General features: G+C 38.9%; 1 protein-coding gene across 8 annotated transcripts in view; it reads left to right on the forward strand.

The window, feature by feature from the left end:
* The window catches only part of spata13 (spermatogenesis associated 13), a 205,223-nt gene that overhangs the window by 61,368 nt on the left and 130,157 nt on the right, over positions 1-13,698 (forward strand). For 4 of the 8 annotated variants that reach the window (XM_059964187.1, XM_059964180.1, XM_059964182.1 and 1 more), the window contains exon 2: positions 5,991-6,122. The exons of 1 other annotated variant lie outside the window; for it this stretch is intronic. In XM_059964187.1, coding sequence (XP_059820170.1) covers positions 6,057-6,122 — 66 coding nt within the window. In that variant the 5' untranslated portion in view covers positions 5,991-6,056. The remainder of the gene's footprint in view (positions 1-5,990; positions 6,123-13,698) is intronic. 3 more of the 8 variants (XM_059964183.1, XM_059964185.1, XM_059964184.1) reach the window with 1 other exon arrangement.

A 13,698-nucleotide genomic window follows, 5' to 3' on the forward strand; every position in this document is an offset into this window, starting at 1 on the left:
ATGAAATTAAAAAAATGAGATATTGTTCGCAGACCATTCAAAAATCTGACGGCAGAGGGGAGGAAGGTGTTCTTGAATTGTTGAGTGTGCGGCTGCAGGCTCCCATACTTGGTTCAAAAAGAGTGCATGCCCTGCATTGTGAGGGTCTTTAGTGATGGATGCCACATTGTTGGGGCACTGTCTCTTGAAGATGTCCACTGGTGGGGAAGGTTGTGCCCATAATAGAACTAGCTGAGTCTATAATCCTCAGCAGCCTCTTGCCATTCATACTGGAGCTTTCATACCAGGCTGTGTTACGATCAGTCAAGATACTCTGTATATAGAACGCTGAACAATACAGTACAAGCCCTTTGGCTCACGTTGTCATGCCAACCTTTTAACCTACTCCAAGATCAATCTAATCCTTCCCTCCCACATAGAATTCCATTTGTCTTCCATTCATGTGCCTATCTAAGATTCTCATAAATGTCCTTAATGTACAGTGCCTTAAAACAGAATTCAGCCCCCAAACCATTTTTACATACATGAATCACAAGCTCCTTTTTCTCTCCACAGTAGAGTGTTCCCCCCCCCCCAAAAAAAAAACAGGGAGAATTGTAAAGCATGAGAAACTAAAAATTAAAAAACTGGAGTGTAGCAGTTCAAAAGTATTCATCCTCCTTTGTTCAGTAATTAGTTGAATCACCTGTTACAGCTATTACAACCAGAAGATTTTTGGATACATCTCTATTAGCTTTGCAAATGTGATAGAGCAAGATTTGCCTATTCTTTCTCATAAAATTGCTCAAGCTGTGCCAGGTTAGTTGAGTAGTGGAGGTGGATAGCAATCTTGAAATCTTGCCAGAGATATTCGTTCAGGTCAAGGTCAGGGCTCTGACTGGGCTATCAAGGCTATCAACTTTCTTCATTTGAAGCCATTCCATGGTTGCTCTGGCAGTGTGCTTTGAATCATTGTCGTACTGAAAGACAAACTTCCTCCTCAGTTTAAATTTTATCACAGAGGCTAGCAGCTTTTCATCCAGGATCTCTCTGTATTTAGCAGCATTCATCTTCCCATCAATCCCAACCAGATTTCCAGTGCTTGCTGCTGAAAAGCATCCCCATAGCATGATGCTACCTCTACTATACTTCACAGTAGATATGTTGTTACCTGGCTGATGTGCGGTATTAGATTTATGCCACATATACTGCTTTTAAAAAAACATATCCTTGCCAAATGACTTTGCAAAGTATCACATAGAAGACAGTATAAAGATGAGCAAGAAGGTCTTGTGGTCAAATCAGATTAAAATGAAACTTTTTAGCCTTAACACTAAATGATACATCTGGAGTAAATCTAATACTGAGCATCAGATGGATACATAAAGATTTTTACTCATGTATGTGAAGGATGTAAGAAATAAAGTCAATTCAATTCAATTGTTATTCACGTTTGTTCACGTTCACTTTAACTTCTGACTGCAACTGAATTGTATTTTTGTAAGATTCCACAAATTAAACAATCTCTTAGTGTGTCATTAAGCTTATCACTGATCTGACAATGCTTGGACAATTTCTTCACTTCCCTTACTTTTGATTCTGCATATGAAGCCTGAATCATTCTGCAATCAACGATGGTTTCAGTTCTATATGTATCTGCGTTACATTCATGATATCAGCAAAGCTAATTTCTACTGGTTTGGTTGGAGCAAACTTCTAAGCAAACTATTATTTTCCACCTGCTACACTTAGCAACACTGACACTCATTTTTCATTGGCTATTTCATTTGCTTCAAAATATTGTTCAATTCATTCAGCATGCATCGGCCAGTTATCCGTTGTATAATTGAACCATCTATCTTTCCAATGTAGTCAGCCATTTGTATTTTTAAAAATCTGTTGTTATTCTTATCACCCAGTACAGACTGTTTATGAACCTGTGGCCATACTCGTTGCTTGTTAATTTTGTCTGTTTTCTGCATTCTTTTTAACTGAAGTGTCTCCTAAAAAGAAAAGCATGTTGCACAGCAAGGGTAGGTAGTTATCTGGGGTTCATTTAAAAACATGTCCACTTAACTTTTACTTTAGTGAGGTGCGCAGGTATGATGTATATCATTCATGTATTTCTTACATATAACCTTTAATTATTTAAAAATGCTTAATCAAACAATATATTTACAACATTACTCAAATATTACTGACATACTAAATACGCTACAAAGTCCACAATCAGTTCCTCGGTCTGGCTGATGTTGAGTGCAGGATTGTTGAGACACTATTCAGCTAGCTTCTAGTCAAATTTGACTTTGTTCTTCATGTTGCATACATACCACAATGTACACAATGGAAAATCAAATTTTTGCCAACTAATAGGCCTGCCAAATCAGTCAGTAATAAGAAGCAATAACTTCACGAACTGGCCAAAGGCCTGACATTAAATTGGCATTTGGAATGAATGAAGCAATAAGCAGCAGAGAAAACAATCCCTCAGTTTTAAAGGTTTGCTAATGTCTCCTTTTCCTCTCTCATACCTAGACTTCCATGATGTATTAAAATAGGTCCTAATATATTTAAGTGCCATTTTAGCAGGTTTACTCCATTAATACATCTGATATGTTGGAGTAATTAAATATTTATTCTCCTGGTTTGATGTGAGTAAAAGAGGTAATGGTGTTGTGGTGGAATGCCCATGAAGAGGAGGAGGAGGAGGAGCACTGAATGCTGCACAGATTGCTAGAATAAGAAGTGGAGGAAAAGATTGAGGAAGCAAATTTATATTGGAGGAATATGTTGCCTTAATTTTGATTCTCGATGTAAACTGTGAGAGGTGTCTTCTTCCTGCCCATCCAGCCTCATAACAGCAATAGTTTTGACTATAATCCTTAATGCATTGGGCTTCTTCTTAACTTTAAAGAGTGCCAAGGAAAACATCTGAATTTTCCTTTTACTGCCATTGTTTTTCTGAATGAATGAGTTGGGTCCATTTGGCCCTTCCTTGCCAATTTTGCCATTCAATAATATAATTGCTGATCTCTTCTTTAATTACTCTCTTTATTCCCTGTATATCTATGTCTGCTGTAGAAATACTTGGTGGCTAAGCCAGATGGGTCAAATATACAAGGAGATTAAAATGAATCTTTGGTGGTCAGTGAATATATAGTGGCCCAAAGAGCTTGGTATCCAACTCAAAACTTACTAATATACCCTGTGGATATTGCAAATGAATAATACCCGTTTCCAGCTACATTCAGGAGTTAAGAGAAAACAAGATAAAAAATGAAAAGGAAATACTGGTAACAATTAACAAAGGGGCTACATCCATTTAAAAAAAAAACTTGCTGTTCAAAAGTTTGTAAATTGGGAGGTAGCTCTTTGGAGCATATTCAACCCAGTTCCAAGTGCTGAAATTCTTAATAGCCTGAGGTTTTATACTAAAAAAAAGCAAAACAACATTTGGTTTTAAGTAATGAAAATATTACATTTGTAAAGCAAAGGTTTTTAACTCAAAAATCTTCATGGGATATATTACTGGTCTGCTCATTGTCCAATTTATCACTCTTCCCATCACTCTTGCCAAATTTTATCCAGCACACTCGTGTCTGAAGACTTTAGCATATCAAAGAAAAATCAGTGGTTGCAATTCTTCTGGGAAGCTCCACTTGCTGGAAAATCAAATGATTTTTTTTTACTACTTTGTCAGTTCTATTTTTATGCATGTTCCTCATCCATTCAGTAACTGACCTTTAATTCTGTGCAACTCAGATTTGCCAACTGGCTTTTTGTGGGGACTTTATCAAACTCTTTATGGAAAATCCAGTTTGTTGACATCTTTCTGCATTTGCTTCATTAGCATGCTCTGTTACTTAAATTAAAAAAAAGCATGTTTCTCAGACATGGTTTGCCTTTGCCATGTTCTTGCTGACTCCTCCATGAATTCCAACAGTTCCAAACACTATTTAATGTTTACCTTCATAATTGCTTCCCAGAAGCCAAATTAAATGGGCTGCTGTTTTTAATGTTAGAAGTGTTTTTATATTTTTCTTGTCACTATAATCCTTTTGCGCCTCAAGTGAGTATTATGGCAGAGCATTCTGCAACCTCCATCATACCTCCAATAGGAATGTAATGTACACCCCATCTAGACCAACGTGATTTGCTTTAAGCAATCTTACCCTTTCACATATGTGGACATTATCAACTTTCATTCCATCTTTCTGTTAGTGACCATCCCTTTTGTCATGAGGCAGTGCCTTGTGATTGAAAGTTATTGTCTTCTGCTGTAGCTTGCTTAGAAGCAACAAAACCAATAATGCTAGTATGGGAACTAATGCTTCTTAAACAGTTGAGGAGGAGGTGAGTAGTTTGAGAGATGGAGCTCTCCTTCCACTATTAATACACAGCTTTTGTGTGCTCCCAATGTGTGCCCGTAGTACGATATCAAATGCTCTTTGTTGGTCAATTGAGGCTTTGAGCGTATTCTTGAATCTGTTTTTCTGTCTGCCTGGTAACCCCAGGTGGATTAACAATTATTTCAATACAATAGTAGTTTTTGAACCTGTCAGCAAGAAGAATAAGAACAGCAAGTACATGGAGCCACCACCACCCACAGGTTCCTTATGAGGTTGCACACCATGCTCTTTAAATCCTGAAGCTCCCAATAAGTAGCATCTATGAGAAATTCTTCAGGCTAACAGTAGTGGTTTAAGGAGGCTAATCACAACCTTGTTTGGGACATTTAGTGATATGCAATAAATACTGGCCTTGCCAGCAAGCCACACATTAAAAAAAAATAAAAGGTTCTTTCAGTTATTCAACCTAATTCAAAGTATAGTCGGCCCTCCTTATCCGCGGATTCCGTACGCGCGGATTCAGCCAACCGCGGATCAGGAAAACCCAGAGGTTCTCTCTCCAGCACTCGTTGCTTGAGCATGTACAGACTATTTTTTCTTGTCATCATTCCCTAAACAATACAGTATAACAACTATTTACATAGCATTTACATTATATTAGGTGTTGTAAGTAATCTAGAAATGACTTAAAAGTACAGGCAGTTCCCGGGTTATGAATGAGTTCCATTCCTGAGTCCGTCTTTAAGTCGGATTTGAAGTCGGAACAAGTACATCTGGTATTATTTAGCGTCAGTTAGTCAAATGTTTTTCTTAGTATATAGTACACATTTTACTTTTCTATGGATATAAAACTCTTCAGTAACATACGTATTTCAATAATTTAACCACTGCATTGCTTAGTAATAATTGTAGCTTTCATCGGGGCAGGGCCTTTCACATGCTCCATTAAAATTGTTCTGATCATTGACCAACTGTAGTCTAAAGCTTTTTCAATGACCGATGGCGTTTCATCTCTTTCCGATTGCTTTATTACTTCCACCTTATTTTCAATCGCGATCGTGATTATTTTCGTGAACAGAAACACTGCGGATTCAGAGCTGTGCTGCCAGGTCCTAATTTCCCACACACAGAGACATGTTAAATCAAGTCCGGGGTTCCGCTGGGTCCTGAAGACCACCACATTGATGCATGTTAAATAAGAGACTTGAGCATCCGTGGATTTTGGTATCCGCAGGGGGTCCCAGAACCAATCCCCCGTGGATAAAGAGGGCTGACTGTACCCAAGACTTTTTAAGTAAATAGATTGGCTAGATGATTGATGTCATGCAGTATAGTAGCTTGTGGAATTTATGTCATGACTTCCCATAATATTTAAATTGTTCAGCGGGCTTAAGGCCTCAATTACCTGCCAACAGCAAATTGACTGTACTGTCTACCCATTCACTAACTCTGACCAACCCCCTGCCCTCCCAGCTTTAGCATTTTGTCAGATGTTGAGATCAAAGAATGCTTTTGACTATCATTGTTCTTTAACATGATTCATGATTCTCAATCATAAAAGTTGAAAAGTTATTGAAAGATTATTATTGAAAATATTTGCATTGTTCCTTCATATTCATTTCTTTCAATATAAGTGAACAAAGTCTCTGACTTCCCTCATAGGTACTCTGCTCTTGGACTTTATGAGGAAACTGATGTCGGAGCTTATTGGGAAATCGTAGATGGAAAATGGCCAGAGAGTTTGGAACTTCTGCCTGTGGCCCTACAGAGGTAATGGTATATGATGATACAAAGGTAAAGGAAAAGGTGGTCATTTAATAACATTCAAATATACTGCTTAGAAAGGAAAACGAATATGTCACTGGACAGTCTGCAAGAAGTATTGTGCAAAAGCTACAAGCATGTCAACTTTGTTGCTAAGAACCTTAAGGAAAGAAAGTCATTGTAAAAGAAGGACAAAACTTTTATATGTGAACTTTGCCAATTGTCATATGAAGGTGCAATAACAATCTCTTTGTTATTCCTGTATTTAATTTTATTTTGTGAGTTTGTGTCAATTACAATATAAAGCTTTAAATTAATTAAGGTGAAATTCTTATTTATATTTAGGGGATAGGGTGGGCTGTTGTTTATTGCTTGTAAATGGCCCCTTTATACTTACTGAATTGGACGGATTGCTGTTATCACGTAATTTGATTAGACTTTGTCTCCACTTTTGTCAGTCATTCTCTTTATCCATCTGTCCATTCATAGGCCCTTAGAGCCATGCAAATTTATGTCTTTGGAAACTTGTGCATTTCATGGGCAGGAAGTACAGAGACCCCTTACAGAATGGTGTCGGAATTGAACTCTGAACTCTGGAGCGCCCTGTAATAGTATTGTGCTAACCGTTACACTACTGTGGTGCCCCATGTTATATCCCTCTTATATCACATATGTCTTGCCTTACACCTTTATCATGCTATCCACCCCAACAATTCATTTGTTTCTCACTCTATTTCCAGTACTTAGTTTATATCACATTTCCAGCGAGTTTTGAGTTACTGAGGTTTATGCCTTTTTTGTTGTTCCTTGTTCTTTGCTGCACTGTGTGGGGCAACAGGCGGCAACCATGCTGTTTCTTTAGCAGTTTTGTCTTTTTTTTGCAAGGCCTATTTACTAGCTGGACACACCACCCAGCATGGATGGAAAGCGTACAAGAAGCCAACTGGATTCGAACCCAGGGCCACTTGCCTCAAAGTCTGGTGTGGGTGTCACTACACCACTGGCCATGTGCCTCTTTTAGGCAGGGCGTGTTTTGGAGTGATAATTGCAGCATTCTGACTGCAAGAAGTTTTTCTTGTTAAATTGACCAGTTTAAAATCAGCACAATTGTTTTTATTTTACTCCCTCAGTAAAAAAAAAAATTCAGTGGTGAAATATTTATTTCATCTTGCATTCTTGCAGCTTTCTTTGAAGGAAAAAGCCAGAGAAATGAGGAGGAATGCTAATCAAAGAAGCAACTGTAGAGTAACTTCTGCAGTTTAATCAATGTTTTGAAAATGGAATAGAATGAGTAAATTGAAGCAAAAGGAAGATTTACAACAATTAAGCTGAGAATCATTGCACCTCTGTTTGCTTAATGCAATATTACTCACATAATTATTGTTCAACAGGAATCATCAAATTAGATCTTGGTACCACCTAATTCAGGCATGTATTTCTATGTAGGAAAGGAAGAAGGAAGTCTGTGGGTGCAGCAAATAGCCTTGTGGTACTGGAGACATGATTTCGATCCTGACTTCTAGTGCTGCCAGCATAGAATTTATGCATTCTCACTGTGACTGCATGCATTCCTCAAGAGTCCTGCTGTTTCCACCTACCTATCAAAGATGGGTGGATTAGTGTAAGAATTGGCCTGTGCAAATTGCTGCTAGTGTGTAGGTGAGTGACAACAGCTTGGCAAGGTCATTCTCTGTCATGCACCGGTATTCTGACATGTACAAGGGTGCGGACAGAACACTGCTCTAGTACAGCTTCACCTCAGTGTGGACATTTGTTCTCATTGATCTGAAGACGTTTCTAGCTTTGGTGAGTCTGCTCTGGATGTTGTGCTTGGTCCCAGCATCCTGCTGAATGGTTCTGTCCAGGTGGGTGAATCTGCTGGTTCTGGGAAAGTCGATACCATGTGTCTTGACGGATGGTGGAGACTCTGCATTGAGGTTCTGGAAGATCCTCTGTATTTTCTGGCCAAGAATGATCTCCAACCATGCCCTACTCCTTCAGTGTCACCAAGAGGATATGGTCACCATTATCATGAGGAAACACTGGAGATGTGAAGAGATGAGAAGCCAACTCCATGATCAAGACTGCACTTCATTGGACCCCTGAAGAGTGGAGGAAATATGGGAGATCAAAGACAGCTTTGGTGCTGTACTGTGGAGGCAGAAATGAGGACCCTGAACCTCATCTGAGGCACAATAGAGAAGCTGGCCAAGGATGAACAGAGATAGAGGACATTAATTGCTGCCTTAAAAAACAGTGGCGTAACAGGCGGTAACTAACCATATAGGGGAGTGTCAGAATCTGGGTAGAGTTGAGAATACAGCAAGAATAAAATACAAAGCATTAATGGCATTAGTAGTTGATAGTTGTCCTGGGTTGAAGAATGTGTTTCAGTCTTACATCTCTCAAAGAGGAGCATGCTTGTCTGAATAGACAAGTCTCTCCATTCTGTATACAGGTGACTCTTACGTTATGTAAGGGTTGTATTCCTGTGAAACCATCCTTTCATTAATGGGCCAATAATTTGAGGGATCAGTGGTGGAAAGGGTGTGCAGCATCTTGGAGGATTTTTGGGCCCAGTACATTGATGCAGACATGAAGAAGGCATGTCAATTGGATTTTGAGGGGCTCTGTTAATTGACTTGTAAAGTCTTGTAAATTTCTGTAGATATATGGTGGAGTACATTCTGACAGGTTGCATCACAGCTTGGTATGGGACTTCCAATGTATAAGATTGCAAAAGGCTATAGAGGGTCATAGACTCAGCCAGCCCAATCATGGGCATAACCCTCCCCACAATTGAGGGCATCTTCAAGAGACAGTGCCTTAAAAATGTGGCATCTATCACTAAGGACCCTCACCATCCAAGACATGTCCTTTTCTTGTTACTTCCACTAGGAAAGAGGTACAGGAGGCTGAAGACCCCCATGCAACGATTAAGAAACAGGTTCTTCCCCTCATCATCAGATTTCTGAACATTGCCTCTTTATCCTTCTCTTTTGCACTACTTATTTTGCAATTTATAGTTTATTTTTCAAAGTTTGAAGTAAATTTATTATCAAACTACGTATATGTTACCATGCACTACGCTGAGATTAATTTTCTCTTTTATGTCTTTGCTGTGCATGGCTGCTAGAAATCAATAATTTTCATGACGTGGATGATAAATTTGATTTGAACTGCTGAGCAGCACCGACATAACTGTCATATTTCCACAGAGAGCAGTGCATTTACAAATCAAGTTCAGCAGGAGTTATTAAAGAGAATTTTAAAAAAAGCACTCACTGAAGTTCTAGAATGCGAGATATATTCCTGTTATATTTTTGACCCATAATAATGTAATTGATATGCCTTGAAAGGAAAGAAATAGTCAGCCGAAACTGAAGCAGATGAATAGAACACAACATCTGATAGGTCATTCAGCCCACGATGTTGTGCTGATCTTGATACCAATGTATACTAAATGTTTCACTTCCTGCCTATGATTTATATCTCTCCATTTCCTTCATATCCATGTGTTTACCTAAAAGACTCTTTAACAACCACTGAACTGCTTGCTTCTGCTACATGAGTTGCTCCCATGGTAACCCATTCCAAGCATCTACCACTGTCTATGTAAAGGTAAATAAAACTTGCCTCTCCAGTTTAGTGAGTACATTTCTGAAACATAATAAGGTCACTTCAGAAGCTATGTGTTTATGGTCTCAATTTTAACTATGTCGTTTTATGATTTGACTTTTAGAATAAAATGCACCACTGTCACTGTACTGACCTATGGGACATTAGTTTAACTATGCATGTTTCCGTTCTTACTGGCCAGTGCCTTTACTAACTGTACTTGACTGTAATATTCAGTTATTCATTATCTGCACACTGGATGTAAATAGTTATGAATTAACTAAATCTCACTTTGGCTTATTATTTAGCTGTCTGGAGAGTGCAGATTTAAGAATTGATACAGTCTGAAATAATGTATAATTCCAAAACTTTAACAAAAGAAATTAGACTCTTCTGGCTGGCTAAATGGTTGGTCAGATGTTGTTAGATCAATATTTGCAGAAAGGCTGTTATGGTTTACAAATTACTTGCAAGTTGTTATTACAGATTCAACCTGGAACATAATAACATTTGGAAAATGCATGGTATGTTTTTATAGTAGGTTTAGATTAATTTTGATGGATGAATGCCAGCAATTATACATCCTCCCTAATCAGCAAGTATAGACCAGTGCTCCATTTACTGCTAACCTGTGGACTGTGATTTGTTTGTGTTCTTGTTCCTCCATTCTGCACTCTCACAAGTGCATAGTCATAGTGGACATACAAAGTCAGACAGCATGGAAAACAGACAAGATTATAGCTGGGACCTTAATGTCCAAAGATACACATTGTATCGAAAGGACAGGCAGGTAGGCAGAGGGGGTGGTGTTGCTCGGTTGGTAGAGTCAGAAGTTGTTGAATCATTGTGGGTAGAGCCAAGGAACTGCAAGGGTTAAAAGGCCCTGATGGGAGTTATATAAAGACACCCAAACAGTAGTTAAGATGTAGTTTACAAATTACCACGGGAGAAAGAAAATACATGCCAAAAGGCAATGTTGCAATAGTCATGGAGGGATTTCAATATGCAGAGAGATTGGGAAAATCAGGTTGGTGCTAGATCTCCAGAGGGGGATTTCTAGAATGTATACGAGATGGCTTTTAGAGCAATTTGTGTTTGGGCCCATGAGGGTATCAGCTGCTCTGGATTGGGTGTTGAGTAACGAACCGGAATTGATTAGAGAGCTTTAAGGTAAGAGAACCCTTAGGGACAAGTGATCACAATCTGATAGTACTCATGCTGCAATTTGAGAAGGAGAAGCTAAACTCGGATGAATCAGTATTACAGTGGAGGAAAGGGAATTACAGAGGCAAGAGAGAGGAGCTGGCCAGAATTGATTGGAAACAAACATTGACAGGTATGATGGCAGAGCAGCAGTGGTCGGAATTTCTGGGAGCAATTCTGAAGGTGTAGGATGTATATATCCTAAAGAGGAAGAAGTATTCTAAACGAAGGATGACACAGCCGTGGCTCTCAAGAGAAGTCAAAACCAACATAAAATCAAAGAGGGGACATATGATAGCAAAAATTATTTGGAAGTTAGAGGATTGAAAAGCTTCTAAAAAACAACAGAAAGTAACTAAAGAAAGTCACTAAGAAGGAAAAGATAGAATATGAAAGTAAGCTAGCCAGTAATATCAAAGAGGATACCAAATGCTTCATCAGATACCTAAAGTGTAAAAGAGAGGTGAGCGTAGACATTGGACCGCTGGAAAACAATGCTGGAGAGGTAGTAATGGGAGACAAGGAAATGGTAGACAAACTGATTAAGTTTTTTGCATCACTGTGGAAAACACTAGCAGTATGCTGGAGGCTCAAGAGTGTCAGGGGGCAGAAGTGTGTGAAGTTGCAATTGTTAGGTAGAAGATGTTTGAGAAACTTAAAAGATCCGGATCAGATGGTATACACCCCGGGGTTCTGAAAGAGGTGGCTGAAGAGATTGTGGAGGCATTAGTAATGATCTTTCAGGAATCAATTGACTCTGGCATGGTTCCGGAGGAATGGGAAATTGCAAATGTCGCTCCACTCTTTAAGAAGGGAGAGAGGCAGAAGAAAGGAAGTTATAGGCCAGTAGGTCTGATCTTAGTGTTTGGGAAGATGTTGGAGTTGATTGTTTAAGGACATGCTTGGTTTCCTTAAGGGAAAATCTTGTCTGACAATTCTGTTGGAATTCTTTTGAAGAAATAACAAGATGAATAGACAAAGGAGAATTGGTTGAAGTTGTATACTTGGATTTTCAGAAGGCTTTTGACAAGGTGCCGTACAAGAGGCTACTTAATATGGTATTACAGGAAAGATACTAACATGGATAAACCATTGACTGCTTGACTGGAGGCAAAGAATAGGTATAAGGGAGCCTTTACTGCTTGGCTGCTGGTAATTTGTGTTCCACAGGGTCCGCGTTGGGACTGCTTATTACATTATATGTCAGTGATGGAATTGGTGGCTATGTGACCAAATTTATGGACAATATGAAAATAGGTGGAGGTGCAAGGAGTTTTGAGGAAGGCAGAGTAGCTACATAAGTACTTAGACAAACTAAGGACATGGGCAAAGAAGTGGTAGATGGAGTACAGTGTTGGAAGTGTATGGTCAGGAACTTTGGTGGAAGAAATTAAAGTGTAGACTATTTTCTAAATGGAGAAAAAACTCAAATATCTGAGGGGCAAAGGGACTTGGAAGTCTTCATGCAGGTTCCTTAAAAGGTTAACTTGCAGGCTGAGTCAATGGTGAGGAAGGCAAATGTGATGTTAGCACTCGTTTCAAGAGGACTAGAATATAAAAGCAAGGATGTAGTGTTGAGGCTTTCTAAAGCACAGGTGAGGCCTCACTTGGAGTATTGTGAACTGTTTTTGGCTCCTCATCTAAGAAAGGATGCGGTGACATTGGGGAGGGTTCAAAGAAAGTTCACAAAAATGATTCTGGTGATTGAAAGGTTTATCATATGAGGAGCATTTGATGGCTCTGGGCCTCTACTCACTGGAATTCAGAAGAATTCGTTGAAATTGTATGTTGAAAGGCCTTGATAGAATCGATGTGGAGAGGATGTTTTCTGTGGTGAAGGACACAGAGGACACAGCCTCACAATAGAGAGGTTTCCTTTTAGAATAGAGATGAGGAGGAATTGGTGAATCTGTCATTGCCGCAGGTGCCTGTGGAGGCTAAGTCATTGGGTATATTTAAGGCAGAATTTGATAGATTCTTGATAGATTCAGGGCATGAAGGGATGCTGGAAGACGGCAGGAAATTGGGGCTGAGAGGGATTATGGATCAGCCATGACGAAATGGTGGACGAGACTCGATGGGCCAAGTAACCGAATTCTCCTATGTCTTCCAGTCTTATGGTCTAAGATGTTTATCTGAAGTGGTCCCATTTGCCTGTGTTTGGCCCATATCCATATTGAATTCTGATGTTTTAAATTCAGAATTCTTTTGGAAGTCAAGAATGAGGAATAAAACATATTACTTCAGTCATTTTATTAAATGCTAATAGAACAAAGTGAATTGGAAACAGATGTGGCAGGAGTCTAGTAGGGGAAGGGAAATAAGAAATAAAGAGAATATAGAATAAAGATGGTGAGCTTAAGTGTTCAGCTCTTTTGAAAACATGGGTAGATACACTCCAGTCAATTATGTCAACAAGAGTTAACCAATCAGATAGCCCCTAATCAAATATTGCAATATCAGAAAACTGTCCAGAGCTTGCAAAGAATTGTAACCGCTAAGGGACACACTGAACAAATGCATATACATACTGTGATCTTTAGGAAGTATACTGAACAGCTACATGTATGTAGGTGGCTATATAAAATAGAAGTAGCAGCCTAATCCACAATCCCCTCTTTGATTCTAAATCACCCATTTAGAATCATTGCATCTGAAAATTCAGAGGGAGAAAAACTTGTGGTATCTATGTTAAGTATAACTACTCAAGCTACAGAAATATCAAAGGTATATATTCTTCAACGTATTCTTTGGTTTACATCATGGTTAGGCAGATTAATTGGCA

The sequence above is a fragment of the Hypanus sabinus genome, chromosome 3 (genome assembly GCF_030144855.1).
Source record: "Hypanus sabinus isolate sHypSab1 chromosome 3, sHypSab1.hap1, whole genome shotgun sequence".
In the NCBI taxonomy this organism is placed as follows: domain Eukaryota; kingdom Metazoa; phylum Chordata; class Chondrichthyes; order Myliobatiformes; family Dasyatidae; genus Hypanus; species Hypanus sabinus.